General features: G+C 41.3%; 2 protein-coding genes across 8 annotated transcripts in view; both read right to left on the bottom strand.

Annotated features, from left to right (window-relative positions):
- MYO6 (myosin VI) overlaps positions 1–11,939 on the bottom strand; it is a 110,164-nt gene extending 98,225 nt beyond the window's left edge. For 2 of the 5 annotated variants that reach the window (XM_081187327.1, XM_081187328.1), the window contains exon 1: positions 11,811–11,936. The gene's annotated coding sequence lies outside the window, so the exon portion shown is untranslated. Of the gene's footprint in view, positions 1–11,810 lie in introns of all 5 variants that reach the window. The other 3 variants (XM_081187329.1, XM_081187330.1, XR_014006203.1) reach the window with 2 other exon arrangements.
- Positions 11,940–17,572: 5,633 nt separating this feature from the next.
- SENP6 (SUMO specific peptidase 6) overlaps positions 17,573–20,642 on the bottom strand; it is a 73,880-nt gene continuing 70,810 nt past the window's right edge. For all 3 annotated transcript variants that reach the window (XM_081187337.1, XM_081187335.1, XM_081187336.1), the window contains one exon: positions 17,573–19,877. In XM_081187337.1, coding sequence (XP_081043463.1) covers positions 19,668–19,877 — 210 coding nt within the window. In that variant the 3' untranslated portion in view covers positions 17,573–19,667. The remainder of the gene's footprint in view (positions 19,878–20,642) is intronic.

The following is a 20,642-nucleotide window of genomic DNA, read 5'->3' as shown; positions in this document are numbered from 1 at the left end:
CGAGGTGGGGGCACCTCTGTTCCACTCATACCTTAATGCAAACTTACAAAATTTGCTCTTCTCAAACGAATACGTGAACAGGTCTTTGAAACCGAAATTTTAACTCCTCTGAATTTTGCCATGCAGTTCTCCAGCCAAATCATGCCTACATAAATGCATGCATTTGTAAGAAGTGCTTGAAAAATAATGTATGAAAATGATATACAAACATGGATTTTATTAGGGGGTGTGTAAATTTCCATGCAAACTTTTTTCATGAAAAACTTTGCAAATGTTCAGCTGTTTATGAATGATATAAATTGCAAATGAAGAAAAAGGCACAATTAGAAGCAGAGGGGGACTTTGTACTTGTATGTGGAAATGGGACACATAGAACTTAAGATCAGAAAAAGTGGGAAACTGGAAGGATTTGAAACTGAGTGATTGGTCCACTCCTGCACTGACCACAAAACAGAATACAAACAGACCTCTGAATAACTAAAATTATATTGTTTAAACATATTGCATGTTTCAGTAATTTTTCCCTAGCCAAGCTCCTCCTTTCTGTTCCCAGCACGACCCAAGTTTAAAGCAGCAAAATTTCTACTATTAAATAAGTTTTTTTTTTAAACTGTAGTATCTAATCCAAGGAATATTTAACAGTACAGAGTAATGGGATTAGCACACTTAAGAGTCCAACAGACTGCACCTGTTATTTAATTCTCAACGGCCCAACTTTGCTTTAAAAATGAATTGAGCTCTATTTTTTCCACAACAAGGCCACACAACAGGGGTAGCCAATGTGGTGCCTTTAAGTTGTTGCAGACTCCCACTCTTACCTGCCCCAGCTGGCATGGCCAATGGACAGGGCTGAGTTGGAGTCCCTGGTATCTGGAAGGCACCTAGTTGGCTACCCCCATCAATTTAAGGATCAATGAACCTTCTGAGTCTTCTGCAGAGGTTTTATTATGAAATCTACACTGACGTAATTACAAGTTTGCTCAACTAAAAAGCCCGGCACTGCAGAATTGCCTGCTCACAACACACGTCAGGAAGCCTACATTAGTCCTCATGCTGGTTGTTGTCGTCAACGCTACAGACTATATATCCTTTGGCATTCAACATCTTGCCTGGGGAAGATAAGGATGTTCCACATCAGCTTCATAATGACCTTGGCCAAATACAAGCTATATTTTCAAGCAACAGAGATTAAGCATTTGGGCGAGGAGGAGTAGGGCAGTTGTGATTTAATTGCTTCTTGCCCTGCTGAAGTCTTGAGAAAATAAACAGAAATTTATTCTCCCTCATGTTCTACACCTTCCTTGCCATGACTCTCATTGGGACAGAAATGACATCATTTCTCATCTACATGTGTGTGTGTGTGTGTGTGTGTGTGTATACACGTGTGTGTGTGTGTGTATATATATATATATGTGTGTGTGTGTGTGTGTGTGTGTGTGTGTGTGTGTGTGTATATATATATGTGTGTGTGTGTGTGTGTGTGTGTGTGTGTGTGTGTGTACATATATATGTGCTGGCAGGGGCTGTTGCAGTCTAAAACATCTGGGGAGCACCAGGTTAAGGAAGGCGGCCTTAAAGAAAATGAATTCAGCTTATCTTGTATTTAGCACAACTGCACCAGCAAATTCTTGAACAACCTGTTTTATTACATACCTTTAAACCCTAACATGGTCAGGGATACTCACCTCAAGGCCTGCTTTTGCCCATAATGACCAGCCAGCATTTAAAGATCGCCATCTCAGGCCCTGCTCTCTGTTCTCCCTTTAAATCTGGACTCGTCTGGCAAGTAGCCGAGAGAGGACCTTTTTGCAGTGACACTTCAGCTAGGAGCTCCTTCCATGGAGAAGCCCACCAAGCTCCTCCTGTTTTCTGGTGCTTTAAAAAAAAAAAAATCTTGGCTACTGCCCATGGTTAGTGAGGAAAAAGTTTAACCACGAGTCTGGGTCTGAGAAAGTTTCTCTGCCAAATATTGGCTTAGCTCAACGCAGCATAGAAGTAAAAAAAATACCCAAAAAAGTGCCTGTGACCTCCTCTCCATGAGCCAACATGTTTGTCCACTTGCAGCACTGTATAATTTGGTCTACTGTGTTGTGTGAACCAGGCCCATGTTTTTATCCATGGTATTCCCCCCCCCCCCGTTTCTTTTTTAAACTGGACGGGTCAACCTGCTTATTTTTTAAACTGGATGGGTAAACCTGCTTTTCAAACTATTTTTTTTTTTTTAGCTTTGCTGCTTTAATTATGAGAGTTTTCATTTTTATATCTTCACAGGCCACCTTCTGAGATTTCCTAAAAGACACCGAGTATAAATCTATACTGTAATCTATCCTCCACAAGCGGCGATAAAAATTTCCATAGAAAAAAGGCTAGCTCTCAAGATTGTCACATCCCAGGAAAAACAAGGACTGAACGGTGTGGTGCAGATGAAAGGGGGAGGCCTGCATTTATGGGAAGGAGTAGGCTTTCATTGCAACCTGGAGGATAAAATAACTATGCCACAAAAACAGGCCACCAGATCTGCCCTATAAATTTCCATCCCCGCTGGCACAAAGTCACCAGGGGCACCCTACAGCTAACCCTTATATGTGGATGGCTACCTTTCCTTGATAAATCACATGGCAAACCGAATGTTTTATTTCCTAGAGTTTCTTCCCAGTGTAGGAATAAATCAGTGCTAATCAGAGTGCATTACATATTAATTCTAACACTTTAGTTTTACTTGTCAAGTTCTTGTACTTCTGTTGTAAAATCCATGTGATGCCCTAGATACTGGCCCAGTCTTGATTTATACAGATCCCTCAGGAGAGATCAACTGTACCACACGGGGACCCTGTTTGTAATATTCAGCTCTTCACCTCCAAAATGATAAGCACAATGCTTGCTGTAGAGTAGGCTTGCCCAACAGCTGTGACATTACCTAGCTTTCTAAAATGAAATTTTAGAAAGGATCTCACCTTTCACTTGACAGATAAGCTAAAGCTGCAATTCTAACCCCATTGACCTGGGAGGAAGCCCACCAAATTCAGTAGGACTTACTTCTGAGTCAGCATAATTAGGATTGTGCTCTAAGCTCCTAAAGCAAACATTCTTTGCAGTGTCCTCCTATACTGGAAAGAATGCGTATTCATGAAAAACAACCATCCTTTACTTGTCAACAACTCAGTGGAAAAGCACAGCCTATGATTCTGTGTTTTGCTTGCATTAGGTCTCACATGGAATCCCTGGCACCTCCAGTTAAAATGAGCTCCAATAATGAGGCGTAGAGAAATTCTGTCCACAGTCACTGCTGGTCACTTTAGGCAATATTGAGCCTAGTCTCTGTCAATCCAAAGGAATACTTTTTAAAACAAAAAACAAAAATTTGGCATAGCAAAGGATCTAATATGATATTCAACTGGCAATTCTCACTTCACTAACCATCATCCCCTCATATTCAGTTGCCTTCGCAGACTTTCACCACATGTGGGAAAGCATCACCTTTTCATTCTTTGCATATCAAGCACCTCCCATTCTCATTATCTATCTAGTTTATTAATTTTCTAGGTAAGTTACCGTATTTTTCGCTCTATAACATGCACCCGGCCATAACACGCACATACAGTGGTGCCCTGCAAGACGAATGCCTCGCAAGACGAAAAACCCGCTAGACGAAAGGGTTTTCCGTTTTTCGATGCGCTTCGCAAGACAAATTTCCCTATGGGCTTGCTTCGCAAGACGAAAAAGTCTTGCAAGTCTTGCGATTTTTTTCACTCCCCCCTTTTTCTAAGCCGCTAAGCCGCTAATAGCCTTTTAGCCGCTAAGCCTTTAATAGCCGCTAAACCGCTATACCGCTAAGCCGCTAATAGGGTTGCTTTGCAAGACGAAAAAACCGCTAGACGAAGAGACTCGCAGAACGGATTATTTTCGTCTTGCGAGGCACCACTGTAGTTTTTAGAGGAGGAAAACAAGAAAAAAAATATTCTAAACGAAACAGTGGATGTATGATTTTGTGGTTCATGCTGTGGCCACAGACATGTGATCTGACGGTGAGTTTGGGGTAGCCCAATGCAAAAATCCTGAGGATCCATGTGGATCCGTGCTTTGTAACCACGTTTCTGCACCACTGCGGCCCCAGGCAACAGTGGGTGCGTGATTTTTTTGGTGCAAGCTGTAGCCATGGACATGCTATGTGATCTGATTGTGAATTTGGGGTGACCCAGTGCAAAAATCCTGAGGATCCATGTGGATCCATGCTTTGTAACCACGTTTTAAGTGGGGAGGGAAGGAAAAGCACTCAAGGGACAAGGAGCACGCCTGGGGTGGGTGGAGAAGGATGCTGTTAATAATGCAGAAGAGGGGTATAAGAGGAGAAGGCTCCTCTCCTCTCCCGCTTTGCTCCTTTAAAGGCTCTGCTTCTCTCCCCCCTCCCTGGCTCGCTGAAAAACTTTGCTGCTATTTAGCCAACTGAGTGGGGAGGAGAGAGGGACAGAGAGCCTGCTTGCGAAAAACTTTGCTGCTATTTAGCGAGCTGTTCTCTCCCTCCTCCCCGGCTCGCTGAAAAAAGCAGCTCCGGACTCATGTAAGCGGCTCCTCTCATCTCCTGCTTTGCTCCTTTAAAGCAGTGTTCCCCAACCTTGGGCCTCCAGCTGTTTTTGGACTACAACTCCCATCATCCCTCACTAGCAAGACCAGTGGTCAAGGATGATGGGAATTGTAGTCCAAAAACAGCTGGAGGCCCAAGGTTGGGGACCACTGCTTTAAAGCATGCAGGCTCTCTGTCCCTCTCTCCTCCCCACTCAGCGGCTCTTCTCCCGCTTTGCTGTTTCAAAGCGAGCCACGGAGGAGGGAAGGAAGGGGAACCATGGATCCTCTGCTCACAACTGCAGCAGATCCCCACCACCACCCGCCACCCGTAGGCATTCGCTCCATAACACGCACAGACATTTCCCCTTACTTTCTAGGAGGAAAAAAGTGAGTGTTATGGTGCAAAAAATACGGTAAATGCCATCGCATGGCCATTTTAAAACAATTCATTTTGTAAGTGAAGTACAAGGTAGACTGTAGACTCATCTGTCCAAGAAAAATAAAAATTCCTCATGAGCTAACATCCATACAGGAAGAGACAGAAGACAAATGCAATCAAAGTGAGTATATTTATTATTATAAATATTATTATAACACTTAACATGAGTGTCTCACCAATGCATCTCTCTTAGACACATTTTATGTCAGGGTCTTTCTGCTAATTTGACAATGGGTGAGTTGCTGGGATGGGAGGAAAGGAGTATCCATCCATCATTACTTTGGTCAGCAACTGCCAAGAGCACTGTTTTCCCAAAGTGGGCAATACCACCCCCTGGGGGGTGCTGGAACAATCCAGGGGGTGGTAGTAGCTTTGGGTGCAACTGGGGCAGGGGGTTGAATAAAAATAAGGGAGTGGTAGAAAGAAAGAAGAATTTTTTGAAAAACCATCCATACATGCTTCATCTGTTTTGTAATTATGCTTACCAATGTAACACAGAGTTAAAGTCGCCGTGATTACTTTATTTTCCAAATAAACACACAAAATTCTAGTTATAACTCAAAATCAGTGGTCAAGTCCACCGACAGATCTTCACAAGCATTTTTTATTTTAATATTATCCTTTCGAAATTAAAAAATTGTCTAGTAGCACCTTAGAAACCAACTAAGTTTGTTCTGGGTATAAATTTTCATGTGCATGCACACTTCTTCAGATACTTCTTCATCAGACCAACATGGCTACCTACCTGAATATTATCCTTTGTGTGTAATGCACTATGTTACTATGGTTGATTTTAATAAGTAATTTTATAATTTAAAGCTTCAAGGTGTCTTATTTACAATAGCATCTTTCTTTACTATGTTGTAGGACATAGGTAGAAATATAGACACATAAAAAACCACAAATTTGTCAATGCATCTTTCTGTTCATTCACTTAAAGAAGGTAGATTTCCAGGAGGGTGCTAAGTAATTATTTTTATGAAAAAGTGGTGGTAGGCCAAATAAATTTGGGAACCTGTGGCCTAGAGGCAGGTTGAACATTATGATCAAGTCACAAAACCCCATGAAATCCCCCTCTTTGCTGGCCCCTGTCATAGTGCTGTCATGCTGCCAGAATTGCTTAGAGATTTCTCCAGTACCCTTAGGAAGCACTGCAAACATTTCATGGGGAAAGCTACACAGGGTGAAATTCTAGCTGCTCTGCCCTTTTCAAGGCACAGTAGCCCTCAGGGCCAGGGCCTGGCAGCTGCCTCCCTGCTTAGGCAAGAAAAGAGAGAGGCAAGCAGTAGCCTTCCAAGGAAGCCCCACCCTGAAAGCGTTTGATTAAGAATGAAAACAGCTATGACTAACTGTGTAACAATGCAAAGTCCCAATGGGCAGAGCTGCCAGTTCCCAGCTGCCAAGCTGCTAATAGTCAACGAGTTTCACCTGCTACTACCTGGTATCAGGTGCTTCATGCTCAAACCAGAAGAAGATCATCTCACCAGGTAACTTGGCACAATGACAACCGACAGCAAATGCCTCCTGATACAGGCACACTCTAGAAGGCAAGCTGACCCTTCCAAGTGGCCCTTCAAGAGAGGGAATCAATAATCAACTTCCACTTTGCTCTCAGCCTTAGGTTCTCCCATGCATGGTTTGCTTTAATGTTGTGGATGCCCCAAAGGGAGATATCCCTGAAGAAGCATGGAAAATACCACAGGTTCAATCCCCAACATCTTTAGGTGGGGCTGAGAATCATAGAATCATAAACTTGTAGAGCTGGAAGAGACCATGAGCATCATCTAGTCCAACCCCCTGCAGTGAAGCCCAATGTGAGACTCGAACCCAGACCCTGGGTTCTCATGCTCTACCAACTGTGAGAAAGACCTCTGTTTTCAACCATAGAGAACTGCTGCTCTTCACTAGAAGCTTTAGCTACCTACATCCTGACAAGATTTCTTGACGTAGTCAGTAACACTGGCTACGTTCTCCCCTGCCCTCCTATGATATTGTTCATTTTTCTTTTCTTTTCTATTTTTAACAGACATGCTGCTCATAATAAATACAACTAAGGGTGCAGCTAAATTACTGTTTATCCATCTTTCTGTGAAACTTTGTTCCGTGTGTATTGTCTACAAAGTTGCCTACAGCTATCCACAATAAGAAAAAAAACAGCAAACTGCCTGGGAAAGCAAGCCTCTCTACAAAAACAACAACCAAAAAACACTCTCATTTAAAAAAGAAAACCTCTTTTACTGTGGAGTAAATTGAAGTCAGAAAGGCTTTGCATCATTTCTTTTGTTTTGAACTTTTTGCAAGACTCCAGCCTTGGCCTACTAAGTATTAAGCACTGCAATGCTCTGTTGGTTTTCAATAATAACTTGATAAAAATAAGAACTTGATAAAAACCATTCAGAATGGCCCAGACCCCTTCAGACAACCGGGCCAGTTCCTTATGAGCTCTACTGCAGGAGTCATCACACAGAGTGAATAACCTGTTCCTCTAACAAAGGGTCTCTCATTTGGTGATATGCTTCAGAAAGGCAATTTCCCCCCAGGACTAAACCTGGAGAGATTATTTATACTACTGAGTATGCCTTACATAAATTAGGTTTTATTAAGTATGCTGTGAGTGTGTTTTATTTTTACCTTGTCAGCTACCCTGAGAGGGCTTCTGCCCTTAAAAAATACAGCCTAAAACTCTTTCTAATTAATTAAACATGCAACAGTTTGGCTTTTATTCCAATATTTCTCTTGCCAGTAAAGATAACAATGCATTTTTTTTTTTTAGTTTTTATTATCGCCATAATGCTGTAATCCTTGAAAGACTCTTGAGGGATGTTAAAATAACCACCATCAACAATTTATAGTGTACTTGGGTTTTGGCAGAGCTTGTTACTAAAGCTAAATTGGAGAGCAAGAGTCTCATTTTTCACCTCTGTTAATGTGTCATACTTGCAGCACAAGAAGGCTTGTTTCAGCTGTCAACCTTTGTACTCTCCTGAACTGAGGATCAGGTTCACAGGCCATTTTACAACTTAATGATTTCAAGAACTGTGTGAGGGAATTAGCTCATCTCTCCATCAGCATTAGTTGCAAATGACGAGATCTAGTCCTGCTCTGGGATCAGAATCTGTAATTATTCAACTATATTTATTGCTCTGAAAGACACCATATTATCTAGATCAATTACTGCAGTATCTTTAGTTATTTTGCCTCTAATCTGAAGGGTGAAAGCAGTAACACCTGTTAGGAACTGCTTGCATCACATTCACTGCTAAGGGACCTCCTGCATATGAGATTTAACTGCATCTGCTCATATAGTACACCCAAAACTCACGGGATACAAAGCCCCCATTTACAGCTTGTTGAAATGCCCTTTCTACGCAGCACACACACGCAGAATCCTGCACTATGGGTGGGCAGTGCCGTCTGCATATGGGAAAATATGATGCGAGAAATGCCATGCTATGGAAAATGCACACATTTTCTAATTCAAAAATCACTCCTGCAAGCAATTCCCTTCTTCCTTTGCCCATGAAAGTGTAACATGTAAAAATAATGCATTCTGTCCACAGTCCAAAATAATATGTTGCATCTCGGGTTTCCCTGGTTAATCTGCAAAATATCCAGCACCATCTAATTATGTCATATAGTCAAAAGTACTGAGAAATATGTTGGCAAGTGGTTTTCACGGGTTACAGGAACATAGGAAGCGGTCTTATACAGAGTCAGATCATTAATCCATCTAGCTCAGCTTTGTCAACAAAGACTGGAAGTAGCTCTCCGCGATTTCAGATGGGAGACATTCCTTACCCTACCTTGAGATACCAGAGATTGAACCTAGGATATTTTGCATGTAAAGCTCTACATCTGAATACTTAATAGTTTGTGAAAATGCCCAATTAACAATGACCAAGATCCAAATAGAGGCATAGGTTTATGCAAGAGGCTTGTCCTAATCTAATGGAATCTACAGTATAATTTAAGATTCCCTTGCCACCCAATAGCAACATTCTCTAGGTGGCTTACAGTATCCTAGACAACATTTTAAGAAGCTATACTTACTGATATACATGTACATGCCTCGTTCAGCTTTGCATAATTCAAGAGACAAATAGCATAATGAAAGTCACTCCCCTCTACCTTAAGGAGCATTTGAAATACCATGAACTAGTCATGTCCCATCACCAACAGAGAATTTGCCCAAGGAAGAGACAGGCATGGTTCTTGACTTTAGCAATACCATTCCAGTGTCTCCACTTTTCCCAATTTCTGTACAAAACTTAAACCCACACAAAGAAAGGCACAGCTTCCCGAAACAGGGGCCATCAGACAAACTGAAATTTAATATCAACAGCTAATGCAAGACCAAACACTTAAAATGATTAATTTTCTGCCACACGCCACAAAGGAAGCAATTTCTCAAGATTCATAGATAACCATCACCCTTCCTTCCTGAATTAATCCATGATAAAATGTATTATATTATCATTTTGCAGCCCAGTTCCTGTTATCTTTCGTTCTCACCTTGCTCACTGTGTGGGCAGTCAGCACAAGTTACAGCTGCCCTGGAGATGATGCCAGAAATTACCTCCTAGCACCCACTGTGCTTTCTGTCTCCATCTCCTATTCACTGCAGCCTTGGAGCAGACCAGGATGGCATAGTTAGTACTTCTAAATAGAATGTATAGCTTCTTATAGTTCAGGCATGCTAGAGATCTCCATATACAATAAAATACGCTCACTACACAGCAGTTGCTTTTAGCAACATGTATGGGGAGACTGTAACGTAAACTTAGGCTCACTCCATTTCCTTATCTGTGAGTATGTGCACCAAAGATACCCAACATGGCTCCTCCAAATGTCACTGTACTCCAACTTCCATCAGCCCCAGACAGCATGGCCCGGGGTTCTAGGATGATGGGAGTTGTAGTCCTTCATTATATAGGGAGCACCATATTGGCTGAAGTCAGAGAGAGAATACACATATGCGTATAAATATACGCAATCTAATTAGAACACCTGAGAGATTCAACAAGAGATCCGGGCCAGAGTTTGTGAATCACAATTTCTGCCACAGAGAAATGTGTGCACTCTGTTCTCCATCTAGACTATGAACACTTCCCAATGGGGGAGACACCCCCCTCCCCGAGCCTCAGCTTCAGACATTCAACAGGAGTCCATAAGTACCACAATACCATTATTGCAGCCTGGTAACTTCTCTTCCCTACCTACCAAATATCCAAAGCTGTTCCATTTAATGTATCTCACAATTAGTTCCTGGCTCTGAAAGCTGATGCAACTTCTTTTTTTATAAGTTTTTTTATTGTAGCAGACAAGCATAGATATTCTTCTGTAACTTGTACTAATAGCCTGTGACCTTTGATCTCAGGTGTGCATTTTGGGTCAGAACCTCCCACCAAATGCTGGTGTTTATCTTTTCCCTGAAAGTTTTGAGGAAGGTTATGCTGTAATAAACATCCTGATAAGGAAGTCTAACTTTTCCCTGCTGCAAAACCCAGAGTGCATCCTCATTGCTTCCGTCTTTAATTATAAGAGATTACTCAGGTAAGGGCTCAGGACTTCTCTATTAACACCAGAGACTCAGGTTCCACAGTAATCATCACATCCTGAATTAATTAGCAGGTGGCATGTTAATTTAATGAAAGAGGCAGACAAGGTAACAACCACTGTGTGCCAGGAAACCTCCTTTCGTAGCTATAATTTCTAATGTTATTGTTAATAATAATAATAATAATTTAAACCTCATGAGTACCCACTATCCTCCCATATCATATGGCAACACACAGCATCGGGAACTTTAAACCCCGCTCCCCATTCTCCAAATACCAACTGCTCTGGAATAATAGCTGTCAACTTTTCCCTTTTCTTGCGAGGAATCCTATTCGGAATAAGGGAATTTCCCTTTTAAAAAGGGGAAAGTTGACAGCTATGTCTGGAATGTCAGCTTCTTTCTTCATTTCAGAATATGTGATATATCTGATATAAGCAGTAAACAAACCCAAGGTAAGTGTGTTTGTGGGGCGGATTTTTTTTTCAGAACTCAGAAACCTTCAAAGTTCTCTTTAGGTCAAAAGTTCTGCAGCCTCTCCCAGATGCAATCACTTCCTACAGAGAGTAATTACCGCATTTAGAAGTTCTCCTAAAGGTGAGCAATCAACCTGCAACAACTGCCACCCAAAGTTTCAAAAATCAGAGAGGCTAAATCATTCCATAAAACAACATGCCGCAAATGACGAACAGGATGGAAAGCCACCCTTTAACCTATATATACACATACATGTAGATTATGACACATACATATGCACAAACATGCTGTGTGTGTAGAAAAAAAAAGATTACTTGCAATGTACATAAAAAAGCAGGCTAGTGTATGCTTTTGGAGGTGACTTTTAATGCGTGTTTGTGGGAGGTGATCTTGGAAAGTGTTAACAACTTCCCCAAACCAAAGCCTATGTTGCTGTTCATATCTATCTATAATAAAACAAGTCGTATTCCAAGCTGTATCTAACAAAAGTCAATCAGGGTTCCCACATGAACAGCGTCAGCAACAGGAGGGGAAAAGCCCAAGACAGAAAGCTGACCCGAATGCAAGCAGAGGGAGGGAGAGAGGGAGGGAGGCGGAGAAAGAGAGAAGAAACTCGGGATGGAAAAAGAGGGAAGGGGCTCAGAGACGGGGAGGGGGGAAAGAGCCAGAAGAGGCGGAAGGGGGGACAGGGCAGCAGCAGCGCAGCCGCCGGCTTTCTGAGCCGAGAGGGAGGAAGGCAGAGCGCGGGGCTCTCCGTCTGGCCCCCCCGTTTACCTGCCGCCGCCGCCGCCGCGCTTCGTCCCCAGCTGATGCCGACTCGGCCCGGGCGTTGCGCGGCTGCTGCTGCTGCTCCTCGCAGCTCCGCCCCGGCGCTCCTGGGAGCCGAGAGCGGCCGGGGCGGGGCCTCCGCTGACGCCACGGCAGGAGAGGGAGGAGGAGGAAGCGCCTGGTGCCGGCCGGAGTTGCAACTTGGAGCGGCACTTGTCCGCGCTCCTCCCTGGCCAAGGGATGCTGAGCATGCGCGGACCCAGCCGAGCGTGCTCAGTAAGCGGCGCCGAAGTCGCCTGCCCAGTTCGTTGCCCTTTCTCGGACTTCTAAGTCATATAAAGTGGTACCTCGGGTTAAGTACTTAATTCGTTCCGGAGGTCCTTTCTGAACCTGAAGCTGTTCTTAACCTGAAGCACCACTTTAGCTAATGGTGCCTCCTGCTGCTGCCACGCCGCCGGAGCACGATTTCTGTTCTTATCCTGAAGCAAAGTTCTTAACCTGAAGCACTATTTCTGGGTTAGCGGAGTCTGTAACCTGAAGCGTATGTAACCCGAGGTACCACTGTATGCAAGAAGTAGAACTCGAGCGATCTGCAGCGGGGCAGGAGGACTCGGAGGGTTGTTCAGATAGCAGAGGCTCCCTGCTCAGGGCTCTCCCCTTTGGCTGCCCGCACGAGTCTAATCTTCCGAGTCTGCTGCATGGCAAAGGCAAAGCATCGCCTCAGGCCCCCCACCCCATAGAAAAGGAGAGAATGGGTACCCACACCACGATCATACGCAAAGAATACGGAGGTTTTATCTAGCACAACACCAACAAAGCTTGTGCGCAGCTACAGCAGTCCATGCATTTTAATATTTTATGAAATATTATATTTAGTATTTTATTATCCCTGTCTTTCCATGTATCTTGGTATTTCGAGGTTCAATTTGTGATTCAATATACTGTATTTAGGAAGTGAAGATTGAGTTTTCTTTGTTCATCCAAATGTGACGTTCCCTTCCCCAAACCTTCTTTTTTGAAGAAGTTTTTCCTGTCCTGACATACAGGTTTCTGAGATGAATGAATATCTGCAGCAATAACAAACACTTTTGGAACATTAGGAGAGAAAGGATAGATGTTCAATGTGGGCATTTGTTAGGAAGATACATAAGGAAGGAAGGAAGCTCGGAGCAAGTAGGACTCATGTTGTTTGAGCACAGTAAGGCAATAAATCCCCTGTCCAGCCCAGAATTTCCTGTGTTATTGAAACCAGCTCTGAGCAAGTTTGTTTTCTTTTTCTTTTCATCTTTGTGGGACGCAGAGTGGCGCTTTCAGCTACAAAGCTGACCTGCACATTCTTACAAAGAATACTTTCCTCTTTGGCCTAGAATGCAGGAGTGCAGGCTCAATGGAACACCTTTTCTTCCCATGCCCATTGTCACAGGAGTGCAGTAGAAATCCCATTTCTAAAATAAAAAGCTAACAAGCAAAGTTCACAATTCAAAGTCTGAATAGCTTCACTTCAGGCTTTCCAAAAGCAGTTTCTGAGATATGTTTGGGCAGGATTCTTACAAAAGGCATGCTTTGCAGCTAATTACGTTCCTCATTCACATAACATGGCATTCACATAACAAAACAATTATTGCTGGGATGGTTAAAGTGGGTGACCCATTTCTGTGATGTCAGTGCAAGGTTATTTCCACCTTGTTTTTCATGCCACTCCCACTTTTCTTCTTAGTTCCCTGGCACATACCAACAACCTTAGGTGATGACCTCTGCTAGAAAACGGCCTTCATTTGTTTATTGGCACACACAGAGGCAATCACAGAGCATCTTGTTAATGGGAACTTTACAGGACATAGATGGTCTTTGGTTATTGTTATTTTCCCTTGTGTCAATTGTGTATAAATTTACATAGATCTTGCTCTTCAATACTGAAGGGTTCCCAGAGCAGTTATTATCCAAAAGCAACCAATGATCCAAAAGCCAATGGTTTCACTAACAGAGCAAGCAAACAGCAATAATTTTTAAAATTTTAACTGGCAAGATACCACAGCTACAACCTCACTCCCCAAATTAACCCTTCATGCCACAGTATCTGCATCCTTCAGGATGGTATTTACCGGTAACTATTAACGTCACAAAAATCATAGTAAAACTGCAGTAGCAAGCAAAATATATAAACTGTGGCAGGCAGAAGAGAAAATCGCATCTATTTCCCACCACTGCCCCCCTTTTTTTGTCCAACTCTGCCTGGGCCAAAATTATATAGTATTATCATACAATGGGGGTGGGGAATCTCATGGACTGGGAGGTCTGGTAATTATTCAGGTTGCCATAGGTGTGGAGAGAGAATTTAACTCTTTATTAATGTGCTGGAGTCCTGAATAAAATTCCTCCCCGAAAGCTGCTAATTGGTGCCAGGATTTCCTCACAATGCACAGAGCAACAGAGGAGGAATCTTATTCAGGGTTGTAGCACTCAAAGAAAGGGTTAATACTCACACACTTGCTGCATCTTGGGTAAAGATGAGTCGTCCTCCCTGCACAGTTGATGCTATTAGCATTTGCTTAAAATTTGCCTGTTCAATGCTATGATGCATTTAATGTCATGTGTGCTCTGGTGCTCTTCTGTGCTGCATAGTTCATGAGCAGGCTTCACCACTGTATTTTATGTTACGAAGTGGTGTGCAGAGCATCTACTGAATTTTAAAGAGTTGTTTTAAATTTGCTGTGTAGTGTTTTGTTTTGTTTTCAAGGCACAAGCAGGATGCATAAGAGGAAATACGGTAGTTTGCTGCAGCGTAATGTATTTTAATGTATACAAATCGCTCAGTTCCATTCTTTTTTTGAGGCCAGAACTGCTGCCGCCCCCAGAACCATCTTGTGTGACAAACCTGCTGTATGCTTGGGGCTATTCCAGTTGTAGCAATGTCCTACAAATATATGCTTCTCCATATACATTTTGGAAGCAGACCAGGAATGGGTTTTCCCACTACAAGTACATTTATTGGCAGACATTAACATAAGAGTGCTGTTAAATTGCAACTCATGTTGCACTTCAAAAGGAAGGACAGGGTTAATCCCACTTATAGTGGTGGACTATGCTAATATGGCACCCTGGACAAGGGCACACTTTGGCACCCACTAAATATATATGTGTTCTTCTGTATAGAACCCTGCAAGGCAATTCTTGAAATTTACATGATCCAATTGCCCCTTTTTAATACAGTCAAACCTCAGTTCTTGAATGGATCAGTTTTTGAACGTTTTGGCTTCCAAACGCCAAAAACCCAGAAGTAACTGTTTCGGTTTTTGAACGATTTTCGAAACCCGAATGTTCTATGTGGCTTCTGTTTTGAGTTTCCCTATTGTACTGAGGCTTCCGCTTTCCGTTTTCGGTTGTTGAACATTTTGGAAGTTGAACGGTCTTCCGGAACGGATTACGTTCGACAACCAAGGTTTGACTGTATAGGAAAAGCTGTAGTCCTATGTTCCTTTCAAGAATTTGAAGAAAGGACTCAACACTACTTCTTTTTATAAAGCTTTGTATTTAGGAAACAAACAAAACAACTCAAAAAAAGGCAAGATGTGCTCCAACCAGATTGGTTAGATTTTTGGACAAAGTACACAATAGTCTGCATTCAACTAATCTTTACTCAGTAGACCCACTTAAATTAATGAAACAAGTTAGTTGTGGCCATTCATTTCAATGACTCTATTCTGAGCAAAAGTTCATGTTTCTGCTTATTTTTTTTAGAAAAAACGTAATATGCTTTCTTCTGACCAGCTTTGGTTTTAATGCTATAAAGGAAAATCTTTGTAGTGCTTTACAAGGAAAGGTGAGAATGAGTAATCTGATGCATTATTTATAGACTTCTACCCTTTATACTACATTCTACCCAAATACTCCAATGAAAAAGGAAATGCTGCCTTGGTTTACTGGCCCACAAGAATGTCTGGTTTCTGTAAAACTTCTCTAATGTTACAGGGGAAGGAACAGATCAAACTAAAGGGCAAAAATGAACAAGAAAATTAGAAGTAAGATTTAAGTAGTGAAATGCATGCGAGTTGTACATACCCCACCAACTCAAGTGATTTCAAAGGTGCATATACTCACTTGTAACTCTTTGACCTAATGCTTGGACTACCAATTCGAACACAAATCACCATGCTTGGTTTCTTACGACAAAATGAAATCTAACAGTATTCAGCAAGGCTTCCTAGAATGAGGAAATTTTCCTAGCCAGAATTCTATATACACTGGCACTGTAGTAAGTTCAAGTAAAAGTGTTGGGACTTGCCTCCAAGCAAGATGTGTTTAGATCAGCGGTTCCCAAACTTTGTTGTTTATCTCTGGACCACTTGGAAATTGCCAAGGATCTTGGTGGTTTTGCTGCCTGTTTAGCAATTGTAAAGAACTGTACTTATGCTTCACCATACTGGGGGGGGGGGGGGAGAGTGACAAGTATGACACCGCTGGGATCTATCCTGGCCCCAGTGTTGTTCAACATCTTTATAAATGACTTAGATGAAGGAACGGAGGGGCTGCTCATCAAGTTTGCAGATGACACCAAACTGGAATGGGTAGCTTGTACTGCAGAAGACAGAATCAGGATTCAAGAGAAGAGTAACACATTGGAGAACTGGGTCAAAACAAACAAAATGAATGCCTTAGTCATACCCCACCTGGAGTACTGTGTCCAGTTCCAGGCACCACAATTAAAGGAGGATATTGAGAAGCTGGGATGTGTGCAGAGGAGGGAAAGCATGAGAAAGGGCCTAGAAACCAAGCGTTAAGAGGGATGGTTGAGAAAGCAACAATACTACATTCTCCATTTGCAAAACCAAACCAATAGGGGACATCAACTGAAAAAAGAGGAAAATATTAAAGCATACAATGCTTGGGAGAATTTTTAGAGGTCATGAAAGTTGGTGTATAAAGTTTCTCAAACATGTGCCTTCCCACTCCCGCCCCCACACTTTTCCTATCATGTGCTCCGTCGTTTTATAAAAATCTGCTTTGAGCACCATCTCACATTTTAAAAGGGGTGTCTGAAATGTTTCTTCAGCTAAACTTGTCACGGAGCCTTTGGGAAAGGAAGATACAAACATCTAAATAAAAAGGAAAGTCCTGTTACACTAGATTAACCAGACCTCATTTTAGAATATTCCCCAAACGTTCTGCACTCTTAAGTGTAAGCAGGCAATTCTCTCAGCAAGAAAAATAAAGAATGCCACAAGGGAATATTAAATGTCACCTCTCCTTCTGCCTCTAGCAAATGTTTACCAGCACATCATACATTTTTCATGCTAAGTAACCTAAAACTTTTATAAGAATTCCTAACAGTTATTCTATCCAACATGAAAACCAATACAAGAGAGACATCTAATTAGTAAGCTATTTGATCGCTTTCTCTGAAGAACTCATTCATGCTGCTTTTAATGAATACAGGTCATACTGTCTTAAAAGCATTATTATGCAGGCAAGAATGTATTTTTATAAACACACCCACTAAGAGTACACCTCTGTGTATGTCTACTCAGAAGGAAGCTTCACTGACTTCAATGGAACTTATTCCCAGGCCAGTGTGTTCTGGACTGCAGCCTCTATCGGTGCATTCCCTCCTTTGGTTTCTCTGTATAGGATTTCAGCTCGACTTTTATACTTGAACTCAGGTGCTGATGAATGTCAGATGAGCATGTGCTGTTGTTTTTCAATACACTGTAGAAACAAATCAGGATTAAAGCTAGGCAACATGCAACATAAATTACCCAAGGTCTTCAAACTTGTTTTTGACCATTTTATTAAAAAAATAAATTTCCTATATCAACATGTGTATCAGGTTGCTGCATGACTGATCCATTACCATAATATTAAGAGAAACATTGCATTCTTCACATCTCGAAAAGGAATACAAGCTCCAGGACATTCTGAAAAACAGAACCATGTAATCAGAACTAAAGTATACCACAACCTGTTTGTTTTTGTTTTTTAAAAAAATCATTTCAACAAAAAACCTTGCCCAGGCTGGTATGCATTTTGCTAACTCTACTCTTCTAATATAACTTGTTCAAGAAGTACTATTATTATTATTTTGCCACACCAACAAATGTTTACATTTGTTGTCAATCCTTTTTAGGTTTTACTCTAGCTAGCTTTCTAAAAAATGACTAGTAATTCTCAATTTTGAGGCATAAATGCTGGATCATTAGTGCCACTTGTGCGCTTTTATATCTAATGCCAAGAGGTGTTTCTTCAGAGTCACAAGTTATCCCTATGGATTTCTTGAGTGTAACACTGACAATGCCATGAGGGTTCTACAGCTGGTCTGACCACGGCAAATATTGGGAAAGTAGGGAAAACATAAGGCTGCAATCCTAAAGCTGGGCTCCTTAAATTGAAGCCAATTAGACAGAAGCAATTTTGTGTGCTGCACTACAGCTCCAAACAGTACTGCACTTGGTCTTCCTCTTTGGACAAAATAATATCAGAACGAGCTGCGTGTAAAAACAAAAGCAAAAAGGTGTACTGAGCGGGTGACACTGCTGTAAAAATAAAGAACCGATGCAAAAGTAAAAAATCCTGTGTATACAGGTTAAAAGGACATACAGAGTCATGATGGTCTAAAACTCAGCATATTCCAACGGTGTATTTCCTCCCATTCAAAGTCTCTTTTGGACAAAAGCATTGTTACACTAAAACGTATCTGCAAAGGAGTTTCTGTTCCCCAGTTTTCAATATCAATACCTTGTGAATATTTAAGGAGTTATGGAAGAGACTTGATTTCTTTTGGACTTTTTAGAAAAGCTGGCATCATAAGGCTGTACTTCTTGAAACGTAATTTAAAAATCAAATTACATCATGGAAATATGCCAACAAGTTGTCTCAGTATTGGAAGATAACTCTACTTAAAATTGAGGGGGGAAGGAAGCAAGCAAGCAATGACATCTAGCAATATTTTGGTTTTCTGGACAATACAAAAAAATAGTACTCGTACATTTAAGAAATGTTCCATCAGACAGATAAAGCACATATGAATGCACATTCAGAATTCTGACACAGAAAATGTAATGTGGACAATTTGCTGCTATTTCCAAGCACACTTACAAAAAATACAATTTTATAATGAAAGAATTGTCAAAATACAGTTGAACAACGATCGGGAGCCACGCCCCCAAAAAGGATTCAACAGTATTACTTAAGCTCTGTTTCAGACTGTATTAAATACCGCTTGAGTAAACTTGTGGTCATAAAGCAGCATTATTCCAAGCACTTGTGAAGTTCCTTCTTTCGTTATCTGAAGTGTCCTTTACTAAAGATTGCACTGCCTGGCACTCGGATTCAAAGTGCAAACTCCTCACCTTGGAAACACAATGCATTTAGACACATTCTTATATTGTTGTACATAGCTGAAGCAGACACATCTCGTATATGGCAACTGTAAATCAAAGTATGGGTTTGATCACCTTGCTACATAGGTATTCCCCGTGCATTACAGAAGTCTTACTGGGAAATGCTCAATGACAACTTTACTTAAACACAGAAAGAGTTAACCAATTCATCCTATAAATATCTTCTTTATTTGCTTTGTGTCTAGAAGTTTCTATTAAGTTCTATTAACAGAAATACATAACAAAAGGTCTTCTATGTAGTGAAAAACTTAATTACAAATATTGAAAAAGGTTGGACTAATTAACATATGTACAGATTTGTCTAGTTAATATATTGAGGGGAATCTGTTTAATTAATGACATACATTTATAAGCATCAACAGTAAGTTTCAGTTGATAGTACTCCAAGTCCTTAGTTTGGGCAATGAGGATATGGTAAATTTCAAGATTGTTTTTTTTAAATGTAGCCATAACATGCAAGAGAAAATATTCAGTCTGAACAGCTGCTGATAAATTGTTCTATTCCTTCCTGAAAAGATTTCTCTGCTAAATTAGTGTCCTTCTGTCCCTTCTTTTCTTTGTTCTGCTGTTCCTGTAGATTCAGGATTATGTTTCGTATTTCTTCCCGTTTTGTTTTCATTCTTGGGCGAGGAAACCAGTCTGTTAAATTCATTGGTAGTTCAAAACTTAGAATAGGAGTCTAGTAGAGACAAAAGAAGTAGGTTTATAGCAACAGGGCCTATAATGTATGACTTTTATATGACGTATTCAAAAATTAAGAATATCAGAAAATGCCAGATTTGTTACATTTTTACCCTTCCTCCAGTTTCCTCTTAAAAGAGCATACACATAGTACAACATACTCCTAAAGAAAACAACCATACAGAAATTCTTAATAAAACAATAAAAACTATATTTCTGCTTGCTGAAATGTACAAGGTCTTCATGAGCGGACTGCATAAACTGGCCTAGCTAAACTAGTTTTGATTACATTGAAACATTGATTACTATATTTGGTTCTATTCAGCTACTTTCTTAAGGTCCCATCTGCACAATACATTTAAAGCAGTGTCATAACACTTTAAACAGTCAAAGCTTCCCCCATGGAGTTCTGGGAACTGTAGCCTGTCACAGCTGAGAATTGTTAGGAGGACCCCAATACCCCTCATAGATCTACAATTCTCAGAGTGGCTTAACAGTCAATCTGTCTTCTCAGGAACTGTAGCTCTATGAGCGGAATTATGGGTCTCTTAACAACTCTCAGCACCCATAACAAAATGCAGTTCCCAGAATTCTTTGGAAGAAGCCGTGACTGTTTAAAGTGCCATGATACTCCTTTAAGTGAATAGTGCAGATGGGGCCAGGATAAAGCTGTGACAATGTTCTGTAGACCCGGGGCATTAGGCTAGAATGCTGGCTTAATAAGGGAAGCAGGAAGGTTGTCTTGCTCACACCTTACAGATTA

Source organism: Podarcis bocagei (assembly GCF_964188305.1).
Source record: "Podarcis bocagei genome assembly, chromosome: 3".
Lineage (NCBI taxonomy): Eukaryota > Metazoa > Chordata > Lepidosauria > Squamata > Lacertidae > Podarcis > Podarcis bocagei.
The sequence above is the reverse complement of the archived record's forward strand: the minus strand, read 5'-3'. Positions and strand labels throughout refer to the sequence as shown.